Source organism: Phascolarctos cinereus, unplaced genomic scaffold (genome assembly GCF_003287225.1).
Source record: "Phascolarctos cinereus isolate Bilbo 61053 unplaced genomic scaffold, phaCin_HiC Scaffold_4;HRSCAF=312, whole genome shotgun sequence".
NCBI classification, from domain to species: Eukaryota; Metazoa; Chordata; class Mammalia; order Diprotodontia; family Phascolarctidae; genus Phascolarctos; species Phascolarctos cinereus.
The window spans coordinates 36,970,133-36,995,527 of NW_027555847.1; the positions used below are offsets into that span (position 1 = coordinate 36,970,133).

Below are 25,395 nucleotides of genomic sequence, written 5' to 3' on the forward strand. Positions count from 1 at the left end.
TTACTTTCTTTGCCAGGCTTGAACTACTTCCACCAAGCAAGCTGGCACCACTTCTATGAAGTCTTTTTTCTAGCATGGCAGGCTCCTCACTTGCTCCTTTCCCTCACCTGTGGAAAAGCGCAAAAAGTCCAGGTTATTTCAAAAGTGAAACAGAATGAAAACTGTAGTAAACTCTCCTGCTCTGGGTCCATGACATGACTTTCTTACCCAGTAGCGGAAAACTTGTTATTACATCCATATCCTTCAAATTACAAGTAATTATGCATCAAACAATTTTCTCTTGCCATAAAGTCTTTTTCCCCCCAAAATGAGATCCTATTACACAGACAAAATGCATGTCCATATTTCAGGAGGACTTTAGTTTAAAAATTAGCATTTTAGGGGGGATAATCAACCATAAAAGTAACTTAAGACTGTAATTTTCAAATATGCGATAATAAAATATCACAATTATAATACATATTTAATTGATTTCTTCATAATTATTTTAAAATTATTTTATGTACAAAGAATAATTTGAGTCAAATGAAGACTCAAAATGGAATTAAATTGCTTAATAACTGACATAGCATCCTAACCTGTTTAACAAACAAATGAAATTATCAATTCAAGAACAGAAGCCTTTATTCACAAGTCCAAATGGTCCATCATTTTCTTTGTAACTTTCAGTTGAAAATCTCAAGAGCATTGAAAAATACTGTATAATCTTTGGTTTCTAGATGGAGAATAGATAAATGTTTGTGTGGAGGCAGTCACAAAGCTCTGAATAGAACTTGGGATTTCTGGCTCCTGGTTTGATGAACTAAATACTATATAATGCTCCATAACCCTAATTAAAAATACAAAAGCAGAAGGTTTTGCTTGAATAGAGCACTTTTAAAGAGGATGTGACGGAACCTGATGAGGCAAGGGGGTAATTGCTGCAATTATAAGACATGTATAAACATAGATGCTGCATAAACTGGAAAGGTGGTGAGCGAAAGGCTCATCAGTTAAAGAATACAAGGAGACAAATAATACATGTGCTACACATGAAATAAGAAACAATTTAGCCTAAATCATGAAAAAAGGAACTATAAGTGGTGAAATTTCAGTAACTTAAATCTCATAAAACAAGGATTCTATAATATCAAATACAAATTCAGGGTCTAGCTACAAGGACACTTTTGGAAGAGATAATTGTGACAAAAGTTGGACTCCAGATGCCCAAGGATCATAAGCATGATTAGCATATAAGGAAAAGTGTTCTCAACTGAGTAAAAATCAGTAAACATCAAGGCTATGGGAAAGCTGCATTTAATTTGAGAAATGTGCATTTTGTTAGTGCAGAAAGAGGTAAAACCTGTTTAAGGGTAAATGTGACTGAGAGCACCTTTGCGATATCTGAAGAGAAGAAACACGGGAGGGACCAGTGGTTCCCACAGTGGGTCATATTGTAGAACATAGATACAAATCAGGTATTTTTAAAAATTGCTTTCGTCAAGAAAATTTTACCTGAAGTATTATTCTAAAATGCTGAAGGTTAAAAAAAACCCATCATAATCTTCAGATCACTATGAGATTGTAGTAAGTTGCCCTTTTAAATGCCAGAAATATGATGAAATATTCTAAAGTGGTTACCATTTTTTAACTACTTAAACAAAATTCTGAAAACCATTGTAAGTAGGAACTTATAATGTGCAGGGGGGAATTAAATAAGATCTTTTAAAAATAGGGTGGTTTAAAAAAAAACTTTTCAAATAGATACATGAGGAAAGCTGGTCTATATGTTCTAAGACTGAAGTTTATAAATTACTTATTTTACTTAATTTTTATGAAACAAAAATTAAAATGGAGAAGAAAGGTCTCCACTCAGGCATAAAGGCTTGTGGTAAGTAGCTTTGACCTAAAAGGGTCCATTAAACTGTGAGCTCCTTAAGAGCAGGGATAGTCTTTTGCCTTTCTTTCTATCTTCAGAGTTTATCACAGTACCTGGCATACAGTAGGTGCTTAATGAATGTTTATTAACTGGCACAGTAGCAAAAAGTACTTTTAAAAGAATGATAAAAACAAAAGATAATGGTTGCATCATGAAGGCCAATAAATGTTTGTGGAAACCAAAACCAATTCCATAATGATTTATTGTTTTAGAACTAGTAACCATTCTCCCATGTGACAATTTTAATCAAGAATTCCGCTTAAAGATATTTGTTTGAATGTTAAAAATTATTTTTACATGCAATGGGGAAATAAGATATAGGCAATGGGGTATAGAAATCTATCCTGCCCTACAAGAAAATTGAAGGGGAAGGTGATAAGAGAAGGGGGATGGTGCTAGAAGGGACGGCAGATTGGGGGAAGGGATATTCAGAATGCATGCCATCTTGGGCTGGGGGGAGGGGAGAGATGGGGAGAAAATTTGGAACTCAAATCTTGTGGAAGTGAATGTTGAAAACTAAATATAAATGAATTAATTTTAAAAAATGATATTTGTTTGGAGTATTTCATAATAAAAGTTTAAGATCTGCTATCATTAAGTGCCCAGCCAAATTTAATTTTAATAATCATATACCAAATTTTGTCTTCTGTAGATAAATCCTTAGAGATAGACCATCAGAGAAGGTGGAAAACTTAACCCAATTCATGACAATCTTTTGTGATGTACTTTAGGTCAAAGTATACATATATACTATATGTGTGTATTTGTTTATACATACACACATATGGATATATGTATAAATCAAAGGCACTCCCATCTGTTAGTACTCATTACTGTCTTTTTAAATCATGTACCTTCGCATATTAATAACTGGTGACTTTCTTATATTCACTTTCTTTTGTGAATGTGAGGTTGTAACTCTGTGCAATTTAATGTGCAACTTCTTTCTGGAATAAAATAACTTAATTAATAAAAACATGTGTATACACATATGTACACGTGTGTGCTGAGCCATACACACATGTGAAACATATAATTTTGTTATTCATGAATAGTTTTGTGAATGTTGCTATTATGAAGAAATTAAGCAAAAAACCTAAAACTGTCTGCTGCCTCCCATCTGCTTTTTCCTTGGATGACTATGAAGAAGGTCCCAAATTTACTGTGCTGTGGTGCAAACCTTTTTGCTGTGTACACATAAAAACTATGTAAAATTGTAGGCTATGTTGCAAGTTTACAAAAGCTTTTATTGGTTGGCTTGGGCATGATATAGGAAAGTTCTCTAAGGGTTCATTATATAATCTAAACAAGGAAAAAATGTGTTTCACTCACTATGTTCCTACTAATATATATAAGAAAAAGTTTTATAGAGAATTTTATACACCCAAGCAATTCACTTAGAAAATCTCTAAATTATTAGATTACTTTAACCCTTGCTTCATACGCACACAGCACCATCTGCTCAAACTTGAGTCAACCCAGTCGGGGAATGTACCTTAAATACAATCTGAAGCTAATACCAGAAAGGACTCTATCACCCAAGAAAGTCCAGTCCTTAGAAGAGCAAGTAACAATCTATTTCTGAAGGAATCTCTGTCTGTACAACTCCATAAACATCATCCCACTTGCCATCTTGCTCCGGCCCAAACATCAGTTCCTGGAAAATTTAACCTTTTCCCGTAAGGAACTTCTGCACTGGAAATCTGTGAGTGCCTCACCCGGCTTGCTATGACCAAGCAGTTAACTTTACAGGAAAACCAAATTTGGTGTTTATTTCAAAGTTGAAAAATTTTGGAAGTAATTTTTATTAGACTCCTCCTATCAGGTATACTTTAGTTAGTCCCTCGACATCTTCTCACTGGCCTTAGGGACATTCCAGTTCCTCACTGGCTCTTACAGTTCTGGAGCAATAATACTGCCATTGCTACTTGTAAGGGTGCGAGTATATTCCCTCCATGACTCCTGTGACTGTGCCTGTGACTTCAGAAAACACGCTACCCTGCCCTGGTCTCCACTTCCCAATTTCTGTATTTCTCCCATTAGAAAGTAATTTTCCTAAAGGCAGGACTGTCTGCTTATCTTTGCATCTCCAGTGCTTAGAACATTGCTTGGCATATAGTAAACAATAAATGCTTTTAATTGAATTCTTATTGGATAGAATGCATATAATTTGGAACTGCAGACCCTGTTTATATAAACAACAGAGGAAACTCTCAAATCATGACCATTTTTCTACCTTGTGGTGGTTGAACTTCAGTCAATTTTACTAATTTAAGTAAATTTTGTCGTTTGTTCACTTGAGACAACATGCATTCAAACACAATAAAGGCAATTTGTTTTTCTCCAATCTCACTGAATTTATGTAGACTTTACATCTTTAAAAATGTTGTTCATGTGCATCTATATATAATCAATTGTACTTAGTACACAGTGAAGTTCTATTAATTCATTCGTAATTACAACCTTTTGTGCATGTCATGATTTCCCCTTAAGTCCCATTGTCACATTTACTTGCATACTGGGCTTGGTTTTTGAATGTTCTGAAATATATACTGGTAAAATTTCATTTGGCACAAATTCAAACTGTATGTATACTAAATAGCTCTATTTTTACCAGCTTCTTAGTCCTCATTGGATTTAGAGTGTGACCTATTTAGAAATTATCCTCACTTGTTGGAATAAAAACTGAGACCATTGTGACAAAAATAAGGATATAATATTAAAATCAAATGATATACAGTACTGTCATTATTCTGATACAGAATTCTTACACAGCAATATTGATACAGGTACAAATGACAAGATATTAAGCAACCCATTACAATAAACCTTTCAGTTTCAAAGAAAATACAAGTGACATTTTAATGCATATTATTTCAAATGTATAACTAGTTTTATGCAAGATCAAAATAAATTCTTCCTCTTGGATGACATGTTCTATGGTATATCTAAATGTCTCACTCATAAAATGAAATTCTATTATGAGAAAGAAAAAAGGCTTTAAGGGACAAGTCAAAAAAAAAGTAAGAAAAAATTAATTTGGTTCGCTATTCTCTCTCCTCTTACGTCTCTCTAACAGCAGAACTTGCTGCTCCTGGTTCAGATGGATAGTGGCAGTACATCTTCATTACATATGGTTAGCTCGTTTGAAGGTAATACCACCTTTTTTGACTGCTGTGCCTATGAGACCTTTACTATTCTAGGAAAAGATATGGAGTTAGAATAATCAGTTGCTAACTTTTGCCATTGGTTTCACTAAGTACCCAAAAGGCCAACATTGATGGACTTTCCACCAAAGGTGGACATTTTACCAGGACATTTGGTGAATGCCAACTTAGAATCTGAGTAGGGTGATGAGGCATCAGGGAGAAGAATGAGTTGTGAGATCAGTCATAGTTAAGTTGAGATTTAATATGCCTTGGGGATTGAGAGATATGGAAACAAAAAATGTGTATCTTTTGGGGGAACTGTGATGAGGGAAATGGGAAACCCCCCCCCAAAAAAATAGCCTCGTCCTGACAGTTTAATGGTAATCAAATATGAGTGTAGCTTTGAATTAGAGCCAACTTGCCTATAGGTCTGGAGAAGTTCTGGGATACCGGCATAGACTTCTGGGAATCACAGTCCAGGGGAGATGGTGCAACTTTTCCACCTGGCTCCCAGAAGCTGATGCAGCTAAACCACAGCTGCTCCCTGACCAACAGGCGCACTACTGGGTTACACTAGATTACCTTCTTCCTTATCTTTCTGGCAGAGACTCTGGCCTTCATTTTATAAAATGAAATGAATGTGGAGAAGAAAAGCTAGTCCATAATACTTTACTTTCAACATTTCTATTCAAAACGGTATCTCCATAAAAACCCATCATTTTCAAATCAAGTCTAAGAATATTACTTAAGCCTAAATATATTCATTTTTGATGCTTACGAAGGGAGAAAGTAATGGGATTTTTTTTTCTGGCATATAACTTGTTCATTACAATCACAAGGAAAACTTTAAATACATTAAGTTGCTGTTCACATTTAACTGATTTCATTTCAAAAGTGATCATTATTTCCTGGGTAAACATCTAAATCGATTAAATGTAGTCCGTACGCAGGCCAACCCAGACAGGCAAGGGCAGGTGTGATGCATTCTCTTCCCAAAAAACGGAACCTGGAAATAAACACACAACATAGTCACAGATGAATTTTGAGGAAAAAAAGATTTACATTTTAATCCTAAGTTTTTGAAAGAATCTAATAAGTCTACTGATACGAAAGGAAAAAATCTATATAAATGATGAAATGTGTACTAAAATAGATACGGAGTTAAAGAAAACAACTAGATCAGCTATTTTGTCTTTCTTATTTCTGAGACTTGCTGTTTAGTCAATGAGCTGGCTCCCACTCTTTGTGACCCCATTTCAGGTTTCTTGGTAAAGATACTGGAGTGGTTTACCATTTCCTTCTACAACTCATTTTACAGATGAAGAAACTGAGGAAAATGAGGTTTAAGTGGCTTGCCCAGGGTGGCACAACTACTAAGTCTACGAGGTCAGATTTAAACTTGGGTCCTTCTTACTCCAGGACTGACGCTCTATCCACTGCGCCACCTCACTCACCCTGATTCTGAGATTATAGAACACAAAACACACAGTTCAAAAATCTTTCCACAATGAGGCCTTTCCCAATCCTTCTAACTCCTAGCACCTCTTTCACTTATCCTGCATTTACTTTCATTGTACATGTGCATGCTGCCCCAGCAGCATCAAATGCAAGAGCTGGGAAATGTATCTCTAGTGGGTAGCAAAGTATCCGTCAGGTGCTTGAAGAACACCTGTTGATTGATGTAGTCTGTCTGGTAGGCACTTGATACCATGTCATTTTTGTTATCTTCGAGTTGTTCAAATAAATCTATCACTTTTAACAGCCTAGAGAAGGGTATTCATTTCTTAAGCTACCCAAACTAATGTAGCACAGCATATACAGTTTCTTCTTTCCTAGATGCCAGAAAACAGAATTTATTATATTTTCACAGTAAAGAAATAGAAAAAATATTGCCTTTAAGGTTTAAAAATACAAACTTCTAAAATTGAAAAACAAATAATAAGCTTTATATATAATCAGTAATCTATTTCCATGGAATCAGGTTATTGACAGTGCACGCCACTGATCAAATACATATTGAAAGGCTTCCACATCTAAAAAGGGTGGAAAGCTTGCAAGATCCACTACCTCACTGGATTAATGTGAGAGAAGTGCTTTGTTTTAGTTTTAAATTTTTTTTAAAATTCTGCAATTAATAGACACCAAATCAAATAATCACACAATATAATGATATGATATGTTGTAATATCATATCATATCATGTATTATAAGATTGTATAATATAATTGCAAAATGTGACATCATATAGCACATAAAAATGCATGATATATGCATTTTTATAGCACACAGAGGTTTACAAAGCACTTTACAAATAGTATCTCATTGTATCTTCTTAACAACCCTGGGAGATAAATGCTAGATTATCCCCATTTTACAGATGAGGAAACTGAGGCAGATGGTAGTTAAGTGATTTGCCTAGAGTCACACAGTTATTAATTATCTGAGGTTGAATTTGAATTCAGGTCTTCTTGACTCTATCTATTGGATATTCACCCAGCTGCCTTAAATACAAAACAGAATTGTACACGAAACTCCAAAACTCTATGATGTACAACTTAGTTTTCCTTTCCCTATGTAATAAATTCAGCCTGTAATTTGAAGAAAGTCCTTTAATAGTTTGTAAAGCATATCTTAACGTGAGAGGGAGGTCAGAATTCTAGAACAGTTGCATGGACTTCTGGGAATCATAACCCACCTTCTGATTTACAGTTATTTTATAATTTCTCTCTGACCTGAAGGGAAACTGTTATCAGCACCATCCCTAAAGACATTTGCCATCAGGGCAAATCATACTGTGTGGGCATCCTACCTACCACATCTCTCTCTCTCTCTCTCCTCTCTCCCTCTCTCTGATTTCAATTTCTCCTTTCATTTGATGAATACTACTCATTTTCTAGTTTTTTTAAATTTAAACATTTATTATTTTATTAATTGGCAAAACTTGCATTTTGATTTTTTAATAGATGTACTTTTTCTTATTATTTTATTTATTTATGTAGGAAAAGTAATTTCTATTTGTCAATGAGAATGAGGAAGTTGACTTGTATGAAGAACTTGATAGGGCCCATCATACTAAACAAATACAGAATTTGATATGCAGCAATGTCGGTGCAAGAGTGGGCAGAGGGAAGATGGGAAAACAGTTGTGTTGGAGAACACAGTTCAGGTCAAGAAATGATCCACAAAACCAAGGATTTGTTGAAGCCTGTACTGTGGAGATGGCTGAAGATAGTTGCCAGAGTTGATTGTTAAATTTTCAGTTTAAGCATTTATGCCTCAGAAATTGGCAAATGCTACAAATCAGGGCTTGATTTATTGTTTTGTAGATTGTCTGGGCTTAAGAAGATGATGGAGAGAATGTTCATGATGCAGATCAAACTGAAAAGTCTGTTGTGAGTACAGTTTTTTTTTCATGGAGAGCTGGTTGTTAAAAATTTACTAGCACACCCCTACTCATACCTATAAACAGTGATTATTTCCCCCAAAAAGAAAGTTATAGGTTCACAAACTGGATACTAGTTGAATAAATGGTATATGAATGTAATTGAATACCATTGTGCCATGAGAAATAATGAAAGGTATGATTTCAGAGAAATCTGAGAAGACTTATATGATCTGCTGCAGAGTAAGGTAAGCAGAACCAGAAGGACAATTTATATAATAACATTTTAAAGACAAACACCTTTGAAAAAAGTAAGAACTCTGAATGATGCGATAACCAACCATGATTACGGAGGAGTGATGATGAAGCCTGCCACCCACCTGCTGATAGCGATGTAATGGACTCAAGGTGCAAAATGAGACATTTTTGGACATGGCCAAAGTAGGAATTTGTTTTGCTTCATTATTCATATTTGTTTTTAAAAAAGAGTTCTTCCCCCTATCTCCATGTCAAGAGGAGATGGAAAGGAGAGAAAATAAGATTTTTGTTAGTTGAAAAAAATTAAATTTTTAAAAGTCAGAAAGTGTTGGATAAGATAAGCATTAAATTTTAAAAAGGAAATTGACTAAATCTTAATAAGTAGGAAATAACTGCTTCCGGATTGTAGACAGCTGTGGTGCCATAGAAAAAGCACTGGATGTGGAGTCAGGAGACAATTTTGTCCTCATCTCTGCTCTTTTGATGAATGTAAAACACTTTGCAAACCTTAAAGAGCTATGTAAATATGAGCTATTCCTCCTGCTCTCCACCTCCTCCTCTTTGTTCTCTTCTTCCTCCTTCTTCTCCTTCCTTATGTGTGACTTGAGTCAAGTCACTTTACCTTTTGAAAGCTGAGTTTCCTATCCTCTAAAATGTGAATGACAGGACTTGTACTATAACCTCACAGACTTGTGAAAATAAAATGAAATAATATATGTAAACTTCAAAGAGATACATAATTGTAAACTACTCACATTACTTAAAAATCAGTTATATGTGTGCATTTGGGTCCCTGGGGTTTTAGAGTAAGAGTCAAAGATAATGCAAAGAAGACAATGCACATAACTACAGCAGCTCCAACCTGACTTATTTTAAACAAACCACTGACTTTGAAAAAATAGGAAATGGACAAAAGTAAAGAAATTGACATCATCATTTACCATTTCCTTGAAAAGTTTAACCAACACAAAACAAACACCACAAAGGAGAGGCCTAATGAGTCTATGAAACCACACAATCTGCAAATATTTAGTTCTCTTCACAAGTGGAAAGATATAGTAGCCAAGGACAACACTGGTTTAATATGCAAATTTGTTTAAAAATTCTATAACCACAATGCAAAATTTCTCTCACTAGTTTTTTGTTCATCAGCATCGATTAACAAAATAACAAAAGGCAGATGAGAAGATTCAACTAAGACTCTTCACAGGATCATAAATTTAGAGCTCAAAGAGACCTTAGAAACCATTGAGTCCAATCCCTTCATTTTCCAAAGGAGGAAACTGAGGTACAGAGAAGTTAGGTGATATGCTCAGGGCTACATAGTGTCTGAGGCAGGATCTGAATCTAGGTTTTCCTGACTCAAAACCAGTAGCTTTAGAATGATGACAAACTAGATACAAGAAACATACCACCGGCATTTTTGTAGTGATCTAATATAATGTAATTTAATTTCTCATTATGGACACCAGAACTATCACATTTGGACTGTCTACCACCTGTGTACCTAATTTATTGTGTGAGGAAAGAAGTGGCAATAGCAGCTGGATGCAACCAAATATATACAGGAGAAATCTATGCTGAACAGAGATACAACATTAAAGCCATTTAGGGATCCAATCTCAAGAGACCTAAAGAAGTAGAGAGATGGGAACTCTATTTTTTTTTAAAAGGCAAGAACAAGGATGGGGCTTTTAGCACAGAAAGGTGACCAAGACATTACTAATAACTATGAATCTATGCATAATTCCTGCTTTCTCATTTCTAGAAAAACTTTATGGGGAAGTTCCATGTACCCACCGAGGGTATAAAACCCATCTGTGCCAACAGTTGCAAAAACAACATGCCAAAACCATGTCATTTCTACAATCGCTAAAACTTCTCAGTTAATCTTCTCAATTCATGTTTCCTCATGTGGCATACTTAGTAGATAGCATCAGAGACAGTTTGTTATTTCCCAAGTTCTAACTCCCTGGCCCCATCCCAATCTCATTTCCTTTTCTGTCTCAGTCTCAATATTTAAACTTTTAGACATAGACATTATCAAGGTTATCTGGGCATCCTCATGCACTGTTTAAAAGACAGGTGCTATGGCAGTGTACTTACTTATTAAATGCCTTATTCATCAAATGAGATTTGTTATAAAACCCTCTTTCACATGAGTGCTTTGAGTGAAATTCATGAAGAAAAGGCCCAACAGGCTGGACTTCTCATTATTAATCTTTTTATTACTAAAGGTTAAATGAACACTACCACACCAAGAGGTATTCTCCCTCTGCAAGTATTCTTTCAGGAAGGTTCCAAAACTCCACCAGGCACACAACCAATGCTAGTTTTCTCCAGGAAGTCCTCTACTAGCAGGATACTAAGCTGAGGAAATGGGTGTAAGTTTTTATTTTGAACATTGTATATTCTGTTGATATCTGACTTTTTTCCTGCACACCTTGAGCCCATGGGTTTGGGAAAATTTTCAAGGCTTTTCAAACATCTGACTCCAAAGGATCAGACTGGTTTTGTCACTTAATTTAAAAAAAATACAGATGATCAGGTTGCCTTCTTGTGGTGGGTCCAGAAGTTAATTCCAACATACATCCCAGATCCTCAGTGACCGAAAGGAGCTGCCAGGGACAGACACTAAATTGGTATTAGAGAGAGCAACATGACATAATGGAAATTCAGAGGAGCTGGGCTCAAAGGCTTGCTTGGTCACTTAACTGTGAGACCTTGGGCAAATCAATATTGTCTCTTTCTCTCTAAAAATGAAGAATTTTGACCAAGTGATCTCTAAGATTCTTTCTTGTTCTTAATCTTATGAAGGGAAGATATGGGAAGAGAATAAGCATTTATATAGCACCTACTATGTGCCAGGCATTGTGCTGTGCTTTACAAATACTATCTCATTTGATCCTCACAACATCCCTGGGAAAAAGTGTTATTATTATTTCCATTTTACAGTTGCAGAGACAGAAGCAAACAGAGTTTAAGTGACTTGCCCAAGATCACACGAGCAAGTATCTGAGGCTGGATTTAAATTCAGGTTCTCTTGCCTCCACACTTAAGGTTCTACCTACTGTGCCACCTTGCTGTATAATGCTTATGAAACCACTGAAGTGAATAAGAAGAGTTTTCTGTAGCACGTTGTATGTCAGCCAAGCAATTGACTGGATGGCATAGAGAATATAAGATCACACTGTGCTTACAGTTTATTAATTTTTTTATAAATGCATTTGGCTTGGTAGGACAAAATATTGCCTTGGAGGCTCTCTTTAGACAAGTTCTCTCCCACACATACATTAAATCAGTACAGACTCCTAAGATTCAATTATGGAGATAACCTTTTCAGTGATCTGCTAATTACTGACGTCAAGTGAGATGTTTAACAGCAATATGCATTAACTTAAAGGGTTCACCAGTGTCACTGAAATTGTCTGAGACAAAGCCCAAATGAAAGGATTCCCTATTGATAGGTGAGTGTCTCTAGATGTAACCATTTTCAGATGACATCATATAGCAGATTGAGAGATGGTCATAAAACTAGGAAGCCTTGGGTTTAAGTCTTGGTTCTGACCACTGTTGGCTATATGACACCAGGAAAATGACTTAGCCTCTTCTTGTGTTAGGCAACTCTCTAAGATGGTAAACTGCAGAGGAAGTATCCACTTGTACAGTATTTATATAGGAAGTTTCCTCATCTGGAAATTCCCTATACCAATGAAATCATAGATCCAGTCCCTACCACTATTATGTTAATTAAAACAAGTTTTTGTCTAGTAAAAGGCTTTCAAGGGGGAATCCACAACATTAGAAAAGACAATGGCCTAACCATTTAGGTCAATTAGAAAAGCAACAGGGGCGAAAAATGCATTTTCTCCAGAATGTGATCTATAGAAGATGGACTTTTGAATTAATTCATCAATCACTGTGTCTTGACACATGACTCAAATGTTCAAAAATCTTCAATGATTCCTTACTGCTTACCAAATAAAGTCCAAACTCCTTAGCCTGGCATTCAGGGCCCTCTATAACTGTCCTCCAATCTGCCTCTCCAACTTTATAATCCATTATTCTATACCATATACGCTAAGCTCCACTCAAACTGTACTTGTGGTCTTACTCCATAGCCCACACCTTTTTTGAAGCCAGACAGAAGCAAAGCCCTCTAATTACTTATCTTATGCACTTGCCACATTTTATTTTATACTATAACAAGCAACTGACTAGGATGGCCTACAGAGACTCAGGAGGCTGTATCAATGAAGTCATGGACCTTTGGAATACTCTGGTTATTTGTGTACACATCCTCTCCATTAATTGTTGAAAACTCTTGGAAGGAAGAGATCGTATCTTATTTATCTTTGGACCTTTGTAGAACTTAGCACAGTACCCTGTTCATGGCAGGCATTAAATAAGTATCTGTTAAATAAATGGAAAAATAATGGAAGCTAATTCAAAAATGAATATTTGCAAAGGAAGAAAAATTTTCAATTGGGAAATCAAGCATAATACAGAAAAATGACTATGCATACAAAACTTTCAAATTGAAACTCAACCCCTTCACATGACTAATTTGAATGGGAATAAAGTAGCTAATTTCTTATGTAACTGTTTGAATCTGTAGGTATTAATATGTGAACCCCAATTATAAGGAAAGGCCTCTTGCAAGGTGGAATTTGAGCAGAATCTTGAAGGAAGCCATGGAAACCAGGAATTGGAGGTGAAGAAAGAAAGCATTCTAGACATGTGGAACATTTATTGGAAAGAAAAGGAGTTAAGAGATGAAATGTCATATTTGAAGACTAGGCCAAGGGGCAACTAGGCCATTATCACTGGATCATCAAGTATATGCAGGAGAGTGAAATGTAAAAAAAAATTGGAAATACCGAAAGAAGCCAGATTGTGAAGGCTTTGAAATGCAAAATGGAGGATTTTAGATTGGATCCTAGAGGCAATAGGGAGCCATGAGTTTATTGAGCGATGGAATGTTGTGGTACAATCAGTGTCTTAGAAAAATCACTTTGGCAGCTGATTGGAGGATGAACTGGAGTGGAAACAAACAAGTCACAGTGCAAATTGAAAGGTTATTGCAGTAGTCAAGGTGTGAAATAATAAAGGCCTGAACCAGTGAAGGTTGTGGGACTGGAGGGGACCCACAGAAGAGATGCTATGATGACAACTAATTTGCTGTGAAATCTTGCTGTTCCTATGTGGGACGAAGGTGAGTGAGGCATAGAGGATGGTGCTGAGGCCGAGGGCATAGGCAACTGATAAGATAGGAGTGGCCTTAACTTTAACAGGGAAATCAGGAAGAGGCAAGGATTTGGGGGAAACAGTAATGAAATCTGGTTTGGATGGGTTGCGTTTAAGATGCCTATAGGACATCCACTCCAGTTTAGGGGAGCATTAGGCCTGGATACACAGATCTGGAAATACTCTGTACAGAGATAACCGAGCCCATGGGAGCTGATGAATCACCCAGCCACAAAATACAGAAAGGAAAGAGGAGGGCCAGGGCAGAGTCTTGGAGGACATCTAGGATTATTAGGTATGACCTGGATGAAGAGCCAGCAATGGAGGTTAAGGAGTGGTCAGACAGAGTAGAACTAGTAGAAAGTAGTGTCATGAAAACTTAGAGAAGAGAGAGTATCCAGTAGAAGGGGATGATTTACAAGTGTCAAAGGTGGCAGGGATCTTGGCAGCCTTTACCAGCTGACTGCAGTTTGAGAGCAACTGATTATCTTTTTCTTTTTTTTTTTTTTTGCGAGTCAGAAAATCCGACTTTCACATGATAGTTTTGTAGAACCAAAGAATGACAGTTAGGTGGGGTATCCCTGTATAGAATTCATGACAAGAATGTTACAATCTCACCTGAGAAAGAATACTATCAAATTCAATGCGTTATTCTTTCTAGCTTAGTGGACATTTTCTGCTTTTACCACCAATTGTCACAATAGGAGATTATAATGAAAAATCTAATTGTAAAGTTTTAGCCTTGAAATATAAATGTCAAATATGAAAATGTTAGTGATTTGCTTGTGTCTCAGAGGAAAAGAAAAACATTTAAACAAATTTTCCTGGATATCAATTCTTTTAAGTCTGACCTTTCATTCTGTCTTTTTAAAAGCAATGACCGAGCTAAAGTAAAACAGGAAGTGTTAAATTTATATAAGAATAACTTTCATTTAGTCCCACTTTTCTGTTTCCTGACAACCTATCCATCAATTTTTTAAAAAAATGTAATTTATCTTTCATATCAAAACAGAATTTTCTCTATACATTTTTCCATTGGATAACTGCAGACATTTAATCTTAAGAGTTGCAGCTAGGCTGTATAGTGGATAGAGAGCTGGAGGTTCAGTCAGGAAAACCCGAGTTCAAATCCTGCCTCATACACTTATTAGTGATGTGACCCTGGGCAAATCACTCAACCCTGTTTGCCTTGGTTTCCTCATCTGCAAAATAAGCTGGAGAAGGAAATGGCAAACTTCTTCAGTTTTTTCCCCAAGAAAACCCCAAATGGGGCAACAAAGAGTTGAATGAATGAAGTGACTAAATAATAACACAACACCAAAATCTTGAGAGAAGCAATGTGATGTGGTGAATACAGGGCTGGCTTCAGATTCAGACAGACCTAGGTTTAGAATCCATACCTGACATATACTAGCTGTGTGTCGTTGGAGGACAAGTCATTTAAACTCTGTGCTGCAGACAATTCTTTAGGATTACAGGTCACAGAATCCTTGTAGATGGGCATTTATAGAGATGTCTTCTTTACATTAATGAAATCACTAATCCATACCTTCTCCCAGGCAACCTTCCCCTCTCTGCCTTCAAAAATATCTTAAGGGTGTACTGGAATGTTGGCCCATGGTATATGGAGTACTAGATTGGAGTCAGGAAAACCTGGGCTAAAATCTTGCCTCTGTTACTCTAAGAAAGTTACTCAGTCTCTGAACTTCACTTACCTTAAAGGGTTATTGTCAGGGTCAAATGAAAGAATCATGGATCTGGCATAAGAGGACCCAAGTCTGAATCCTGGCTCTAATACTTACTACCTATATGACCTTTCTGATCCTCATCTGTAAAATGAGAACTACACAACCCTTCTAGATATAATTCAGCTAATCCAATCACATAAACACGTCAAACATTTTACTAATATTAAAGTGTTTGAGAATTGTCAGTGGTTATTTATATTCTGATTAATTGAATGCTCTTTAAAGCCGTTCAGTTTCCAACAATATGGAATTTCTGTTTCTCTATCTGTTAAAGGAAAAGGTCAGACTAAATGATCTTTCTAAGGTACCTTTCAATTCTACATCCTATCCTTTGCAGACCCTGGCTATGTGCTAGAATAGGTTCACTTCATCCAACATACTTTAATCAGATGCTACTTTCATGGACTTAATTATTAGAACTGTCAGGAAAACAAGAAAATGTATTGCTGCTTGCAGAGAGAAGATGAAGTTTATATATTATAAAAAAATCTCAGAATTGGAAGCCTATTAAATGCAGTCAATAACTGAACAGCATTCTCTATGATGTGCCTGGTAGGTGATCATCCATTGTGAGAGGGGGACTCACTACTTCCCAAAGCATCTCATTCTTCATTTGAAGAGTTCAAAATGTTAGCACATTTTTTCCTAACCTCAAGCCCAAATTTGCCTCCAGAGTCATAATTAGCATTACTGGCATCTGAAGTCAAGCATCAGAAAATGCACTGTGCAAGAAGAATGAAAAGCACCCACCAAGCAACTTTTGAGGAGTGTGAGTTCTGGCAGACATTTGTCCTGAGGGGAGAAAAGAGCCTGTGAAACTGCCACTCATAGTGGCAGCCTTGTCTACAAGGCTGCTGCTAGGGAGTCCAGTAGGAGATTACAGAGCAAGGTGTGGCCAGACAGGAGGAGTGGACCCCATCTCCGCTGAGTCCTGAAGACAAAGGAAGGTGAGGGAGCAGGCTATCTGATAGTTTCCTGTTTCAAGGATTATTTTGGCTAATGAGATAGAAACTCAGGTGTTTCTGAACACTTTAGATAAAAGGATTTGTTCTGTGAATTTTGAATTCAGTCAAAGGGCTGCACTTGATGGCCTGGAGGGCCGCAGGTTTCACACCCCTGCTTTAGGAATTCCCAGAGCTGCCAGTGACCTTTAAATATCAGCATTCTGGGTCAATGTCCCAATTGGCCTGTCCTAGTTACTGCTGTTTTCATTCTACCTAATGCTCCTAGTTCTTCCTTGCAGGGTCAAGCTGGACAAGTCTAACCTTTTCCCATGTGACTATCCCTCAAAAACACAAGGACAGTTGTCATGTCTCCCCATGTCTTTCCTTCTTGTTAAATATCATCCAGTTCCTCAACTTACATTTGCATGATATGATTTGAGGCCCTTCACCAATTCTAGTGGTTTTCCCCTGGATGCCCCTCAGTCTATCAACGCCTATTTTAAATGCAGTACCCAGAACTAAATACAACTCTGCAGATGGTGTCTAATCAGGTGGAGAACCTGAGATAACCAAGTTGCAGGGGACTCAGCCACGGAATTACACTGAAAAAAACACCTCACATGGTAAACTCACAAGTCAATTGGGATAAATTCAATTTTTAGATTTTTTTTCTTTACTTTTGTAACTTTTTTTCTTTTGCCTTCATTAAGCCAAAGATATTCATTTGGCAGGGTTTTTTTTTATTCTTTTCAGTTCATCGTTTGGATATCATGTAATCAGTCTCAATTTTTGTAAGGCCATTTGATAAGTTTGCTTATAATAATATCCTATGTAAAGCAAAACATTTTTCAGAGACTATTTAAATAAAAATGAAAAAAAAACCAAGCTGTTCTCATCTGAACAAATGATACAAACTTGCAAGTGATGGCTCATTTTCAATACTACTGATTAAGAACCTTAACAAAACGCTGATGATGGTAAGTAGCACCTTGACCTTCCTCCCCATAAGTTTGGCATTGAAATGGATGACTTAACACTTGAATCTCCTCTCTTTTTACCCGACTATTAGAAAGTGGCAAGGAAGTTTGTGTGGTATAAGGGTGTGGAGGAACAATTTAACCATAGCCAGAAACATATCTCAGTGAAGCTATGGAAAAGCTGAAGAGCCAATTCCATGCTCAGCTGTTCATGTACAACTCCCAAGTTATATTTTTTAATATAAGGCCAGAGAACTAAAAACAAGCCAACTGGTCAAAATTTATTACATTAAAGTTCCCTCTGAAGAGCAGCAACATTAATTTTTCTCTGTAACCATGGAGTACAGGAAAGATGGTAAAATGTTTGGCTGTGTTACAGTTTTAAACCTTAAACCACATGTGAAAAAGCTTTCCTTTTCTTTTTGAACAAAGAGTTCAAATTTTTAAAAATATTCAATCAAGTTTAAAATGTGAAAATAATGTCTCCTTTTTAAAGACACCTAGCAATTTTTTTTCCTCTTCCTGCAATGAGAGACAGTTGAACCCTGACCAAATAATGGACAATTTTGGTACAGAAAGGAAAAAAAGTAGTGAAATACACTTCTTTCCTCTCCATAGAGATGGAAGATTACAGGTATGCACATGATGTTAGATATGGCTACTTAACTGCCTTTCTGTTGCAAGGGGAGTAAAAGGGGGATGTTAATACGTTACTTTCCATCATTGGGAAATGATTATGATATCAACATGTATCACTGATATATTAAATGGTAGAATAAATGAACCATCAATCAAAATTAGAATAAAAAATAAAATGGTTTTAAAACTGAGTAATGCAATGAATATCTGTGATAACATAGAAAAATAAGGACACATTTGATTGTGCAATATATGTACAATGAATAAACATTAACTTTTTTTCAATATTTAGACAAACCTAGTTTTGTAAAGAGACAAATACCAAGGTATACTATGGGCTCTGTACCTAAATTAAATTTTACCCTGTATAATTTTAGGGTGATTTCACATACAGCAAAACAGATTACTGTTTTATATTAATTTCCCTCCCCCCCCATACTATGAAATAAATGGCTTAAGCTTAATCAGAATCCCTATGAAGTCCTTCTTACAAGGGGTATGTCATCTACCCTATCCTCCCTTCCATGCCTAAACGAATACATGAGTAGAATTGCCAAAAACATCACATTTCAATGTTGTTCTCCATGCTACCCAGCCAGGCCTTCGTATCTTATGACCATCATCCATTCCCCCATCAATTATACCAACGTATGAGAACCATTGTCAAATACTAACTTTCCGAGTCAAAGGATGGCAGCTGTCTCCCACGTTGCCCATCGGTGTGCACATTCGGAGGCTTCTGATCCAAATACTAACAGCACAGCACATGCCACCGCCACATTGGGGGTCCTTGTCACAAGCCTGAAAGTAAGAAATAAGTGGACTCAATTAGGCAAAGGACATTTTACTCTTTATTTTTTTTTACATTTTACTCTTTAAAAAATATCTAAATGTAATGTGATCAAATAATATGATCAGTGCAGTAACCGGCACATGACAGATGCTTAGCAAATGCTTCTTGGTTTGTGATAACTTATGAGTAAGCAGTTAGGTGACAGTGAATAGAGTGCTGGGCTTGAGGGTAGAAAGATAGGAATTCAAATCCTGCCTCTGATACATACTGGCCATGTGACCCTGGGCAAGTTACTAATCTCTATCAGCCTCAGTTTTCCCAACTATAAAATGGGGATAATAATAGCACCCATTTCACAGGGTTATTGTGAGGATCAAATGAAATAATGTATATAAAGTACTTTGCAAACCTTTATATGCTATATAATGCTATAAGTAGATATATATGTACACATATATGTACACACATATACATATATATACACATGTGCTTACATATGTGTGTATTCAATTATATATACTGTTTCAGAAAGGACTAAATACTGCCCCTATTTTATTAAAATCTCAAATGTAAGGATATAAAATCAACTTTCTATTTCTAGCATTTTACGGTTGAATTGCCTTTGAACTGAAAAACTACCATATGTATTATTCTTACACCATACAAGGCCATTACAAACTATATATTAAATAACAAGATATTATGACTATTAACTGCAGAATCTCTTAAGCTTGAGTTTTAAAGGATTTTAAGAGTCTATAAAAGTAGTGTGAAATGCTAGACATCCAGAAATTCACAACATGAATTTCAGAAGTGCTCAGTTTCTCCAAATTAGTTTATGCCGCTTGATTTTTCTTATCCAATTATCTTAGTCCTTTAACATTTACAATTTCTCCATATAAAATAACCTTTAAAGAGGCCAGTATGACCATATCAAGACTCTTTTTTTTTATTAATTAGAAACAATTACTGCCCCAAGTCTGTAAAATTTAAGTTTTGGTTTAGAAGAATATCTTTATTTCTATATTACCAAAATCATTCAGCTAGGAGCTATAAGGTAAAACCAGTGGGTGCTTTAATCCCACCCTATCTAAAGTATCAGATGACTAAATGTAATTGACTCTGATATGGAATCCTAAACACTGATTCCTGCAGATGCACTATCCTAATATAAAAATTAAATCCTAACATAGAATTAAATTAAGATACAACAAAAATGACATGAAGGAATCTCAACACATTACAAACTTGAAAAGTAATATGTTACAGTAAATCTAAAGCATGTTAGAAAATGCATGTTAAAATAGAGAATATGAAAGATGTACATTACATTTTGACATGTGTAATAGACCTCAAATTCTGATCTCAACCTATATTACACTTCTACAGGAGACTGAGATAACAGCTAAGTCCCTAATTTACTACAAATCATAACTTATGTTTACCTGAAATGGCTAAGATTGTTCTTCAAAGTTCTCAGCCAATATAGTAGCCATATTTCTCAAAATAAAGATATACATTATAATGCTACAATGATTTGTTCTTCAAGTGACCAACTTTTAAGTTCTAGTGGTTAGGATGTCTATCTAAAACCAAACATATGAGAAAATGCAAGCTTTTTGTCAATTATCTGGGTGTTTGGAGTTATAATGAAAAAAATATCCAAATATTTGACTAATACTTAACCTTTCATCTGAATGTTTGATGTCATAGATGTATAAATATTTTTTTCAGAAATTCATTTTCATGCAATAAATCTGTATGAATAGATCTATCCCTTTCTAATTATGTCTATCTAAAATAAAAACATTTATGATCAGCACTATAGTTTTTCTGCTTAAATACGTGCTAAATCTTTATCCCTGAAGCTTCATTGGCTTTGTCAGCAGAACAAACAAAAATTCAAAAAATGACCAAAAAAAATGCCACAGACAATTTAGATGTCTGACACTGTGAAGACAACATTGCCAGATAATTAACCAACTTATCCACTTTTCATCCAGACTTTTGCTATCAGGAAAACAAAGATATAAATTCTCCTTTGCTTATCAGTAATACTTAAAATTACTTTAAAAAACAATCCAGGACAATAAAAGTTGCTCTAAAATGTACAACAAATTATGAAAGTCATTCATCTTACTCAGAAAAAAATGACAAAAATGCTTTGTTTTATGGAAAGTATATTTATAAAGGTGAATATGCTGGTTTTTACATTCACTAATATCTTTTTTCTTGACCTACTGACATTCATTCAAGTGACACACTGTAAGAGGATTGGAATAAACAGAATGTCCCAGAAATCTAAGCTTAAAACTGCACTAAAACTTCTGGGACACTCCGCATCTACTGCTATTGCAACAGTACCTTTGCTAAGAGGTTTTAAAAGTTCCTGCAAGACAGTTAAAATCAAGTAGTAACACCCCTTCCCTTAAGGTCCAAAACTGCACAAAACTTCATTAGCTTAACTAACTTATTGACAGACTAATTTTCTGGCTAAAGGCGAGTCAGAGGCACATTTTTATTAGCACACAAGTAATTACCATAGAGGGTCTTCTTCGTGAAATATTGTGAATTGTGAACCATGGGAAAAATTTTTTAAAAATCACTTGGGTATTAAGGTGCTTTATTTTCAAGGTACATATTATGCTCCAGTTATAATAACTTCAAAAATACAAACTGTTCTAATTAGTGAAACTAGCAATTTTAATTACTTGAGTATTTAACAGGTGTATGAAACAATTTCACTGATTAAAATTTAGAGGACTATGGTTTTCCAAATGGAAAATGGACTGTACTATTAAATTTAAACTTGGTGATGGTATTTTGTTATTTAAATTTTTCCAGTGAGGACAAAATATTTAACACAACACTGGAGAAAAAAAGTTGCACTAGTTTTTCTCTTTCAAGAAAAAAATGAAGACTTCTATCATTTTTCTATGTTTAAACAATATTTATGGGTTTGGGTTTTTGGGGGTGGTAAGGAAAGGAAGAAGAAACCATTACTCCATAATTTCGCTGAAGAACTAAGTAATGGAATAGAGACGTGCGGTTTCACGTACAGTTCTCATTATCTACACTGCTTTGTATATGGAAATACTCCTTTTATTCGGTGTTTGTGAAATTCAGAATAAAAAAATTAAAAATCAGTTAAGCAAAACCAGCAGAAAAAAAGAAGCCCAAGAGTTAGGAACCATAGTCTCTTGTTTTCGCGTTAATTGATCAAGACTCGGTAATGGAAAACATTTTCAAAGCTAACCTCAGAAAGAAGAGCGGTACCCGTAGAGAAATGTACACAAACGCTGTACAATGAGAACAGAACAAAGTCCCTCCAGCTCATTTCGCTGCTGCTGCTCAGCCTCAGGTTGGAGAGAGGATTTCTGCGTTTTTATTTGGGAATGGGGGGGGTCATGAATAGGGAGCAAAAAATAATGGGGGAAATGAGAAGGAAAACTGGAGCCACCAAAATTGAGCGAGAGGTTGGGCAACTGGGGGCAGGAGGAAAGGGGTAGCTTCCCTGCTCTGGGGTCAGACAGCTGCAGTGGTCAAGCTCAAGATGCATTAGGGTCTCTCGGAGCCGACTCCACGCAATGTCAAAATCAAAAACAAGGTACAGACCTCTCCCTTACTCTTGCCCCACCCCCGTCCTTTTGAAGCCTCGAGCCCCCAAAACCGCCACGACTCTCCTGCCCCAGTCCCTGCAACCGCGGACGCTCAAGACGGAGGCGGGATAGACGGGTCAAGAGACAACTTTTCCTTTCGCAATTGAATTTGACCGACGGACAGACTGCCTGCGGACCCAAGCCCAGGGTTCTGGGTGTTACCAGCTCCCTGCCGGCAGGGGTGGAGCGGGTCAGGGTGGGGCTGGGGCAGGTGTAGGACGGCAGGCGCTTCTTACCCCAGTGATGACGGCGGCGTTGCCCGAAGACGGCAGGAGCAACAGGAGTCCGAGCCCAGGAGCAGCATCAGCGGAGGGGACGGAGCGCGGCACGGGGTCCTCATGGAGCCCTCTGGGAAGCGGGCAGAGAGCCGAGCCGAGGTGGAGCGGGCGGAGGAAGCGGGGGCGTGCGGGCTGGCGGGCAGGCTGCCACTGGGCGCTGGAGGGGGCCAGGCAAGGGGGCTTCGGGCGCACAAGGTGGCAGGGGACGCCTGGACCGGAGGGGAGCGGACGGGACGAGCGCCCAAACAGGCAGGGAAGGGGCGCACCGACGGAAGCCCCTGGACCGTCGGGACCGTTGGGACGAGTCTGGAGCGCGAGGGAGACGAGAGGCCGGGGAAAGGAGGGGCTGGGAAAGCAGACAACTAGAAGCGCCGGCGGTGAAGGCGAGAGGCGGAGAGGAGGAGAGCCCCGCTGCCTGGGCGGCTCCCCGGAGCATCCTTCGGAGCCGAGCCGTTATAAAGAGCCCGGGGCCGCTCGGCGAGCCCCACCATGAGTCACTGCTGCACCCGCCCGCCTGCGACGCGCGTAACGAGGCAGTGGCTCACGCGCGCACACACGGAGTCCAGGGACGAGGGTTGCAAACATACTCACAGCCACACACGCACACATGTAGTTAGGGACGAAGGGTGGTACACACACACTCACATGTATACACACACAGCTGCACATAGGAGTGTAGGGACGAGGGGCTGTACACATACACATGGGCGCACACAAGCAATCTAAGGATGAGGCTCAGCACACAGACACCCACGCGCACAGAGTCCAAGGACTAGACACTATTCACAGCAGACTTGCTCACATGGTCCAGGTATGAGACATTAAATACTTCTGAGAAAACCATGACTAGAGGATTTTCTCCCCCACCTTCCGAGCATCCTTTTTCACACGATAAAACTTAGGAAACCTATAGTCTTCCTTTTCAACACCCCACCCCATCATACACATCCTCAAAGTAGATCTATTTCTCTTCTTTCTTATCTCTCTCTTCTTCCTTTCCACTTATGACTTCTGACATTTCTTCCACCTTTCCTCTATTTTCTGATTGTCTTCTCTGCTTTCCCTCTACGTTTTGGGAGTTACCTGCATTTTTTTTCCTTCTCATTTTAGCGTTTCCCCAACTCATCTCAAGGCAATAACTATGAACTTAAAGAAATACTGGTATTGTTGGTATTGTTACCAGTTTAATCCCCTGTGACCTCATGTAGGATCAGAGTTAGTCACAGATCTGGAGCTAGAAAGTCTCTAACCATCCCCGTCAATTTTGTGTATGAGAAAAGGCCCAGAGAAATCAAGTGACTTGGGCTCCTGGATTGTAGATCTAGAAGGGACCCAGAAGCCTGAAGTATATCTGTTGATAGAATTTTTTCCCCCCAGTAATTATTTCAACCTCAAATATTTGTCCTTGTCTGGTCTATTGTTCCTTGTCTGGTGTGCCAGTCACGTGCAAACTGAATTTTGATAATAGTTTCAGAATTAGAGGGAACATTCAAAGTCATCTAGCTTAACCCCTCATTTTACAGCTGAGGAAATAGATGGGGGAGGGGGATGAGTGAGTTAAATGATTTGCCCAAGGTTTCAAAGTTATCAGGTGGTAGAGTCCTAATTTGAACTCAGGCCCTTTGACTCCAAATCCATTGCTCTCTGCACACTACCCATTTCTACTCATTTTGGGGTTAATTTCTTACTTTTCATATATCTTATTTTCTTTTTAATTATGAAAGACAAAGATTTTAAAAGATGTAGCAGAAATTCCCCTCTGAGATCACTCTAAGGTTTTCATGATTTCCTTACCTTTTTTCCTTGATTTAAAAAAAAGCTTTCTCATCAGAAAAACAGAGTTAGTAAAACTTACACTACCTACATCATGTGTATCTGAGAGCAAGCATGAGAAACCTTATCTTTTTGAGTGAAGTTTTTGGTTAAGCTATTTATGATAAAGAACTGTTAGCACCTGTTGCTGTTGCAGATGATGGAATTAAGGACTTCACCAGAAGAGTCCATACTAAGACTTTCTCTTTGTCAAATATTCAAATTAAAAGTGGAAATGCAGTCAGTTGGTTATCTGAATGTGAAACAGTTGGATGGATATTTGTATATATCATGATATTTTATTCTTCATCCAAATGTTTTAGTATCTTGTAGATACAGCTTTAAACATGGAAAGAAAAAGGAATCTTGCAAGTTATAAAAAAAAGTTTAAAATTGAACTCAATCGGAAAATAGATGGAAAAAGTAACAAGTGATGAAATTATGGAAGAGTCTAGTTTTCCAGCCTCAGTGCCAGTACTATTGAGGAAAGGATGCAATGTAAATGTAAAAAACACTCATAACTAATTTTGCTATTCCTTTAAAATAGTCTGCTTCATATTCATTATTATTGAATACTAGCTATATAGTTTC

At 37.1% G+C, this 25,395-nt stretch overlaps 1 protein-coding gene across 1 annotated transcript; it reads right to left on the reverse strand.

Moving 5' to 3' along the window:
• Positions 1–4,612: 4,612 nt before the first annotated feature.
• Positions 4,613–23,417, reverse strand: PROK2 (prokineticin 2). Its single transcript, XM_021007578.2, is given in 4 exon segments — positions 4,613–6,073; positions 18,938–19,063; positions 22,951–23,006; positions 23,009–23,417. Coding segments are annotated over 4 exon segments (333 nt in total). The 5' UTR covers positions 23,055–23,417; the 3' UTR covers positions 4,613–5,968.
• Between the last annotated feature and the right edge of the window lie 1,978 nt (positions 23,418–25,395).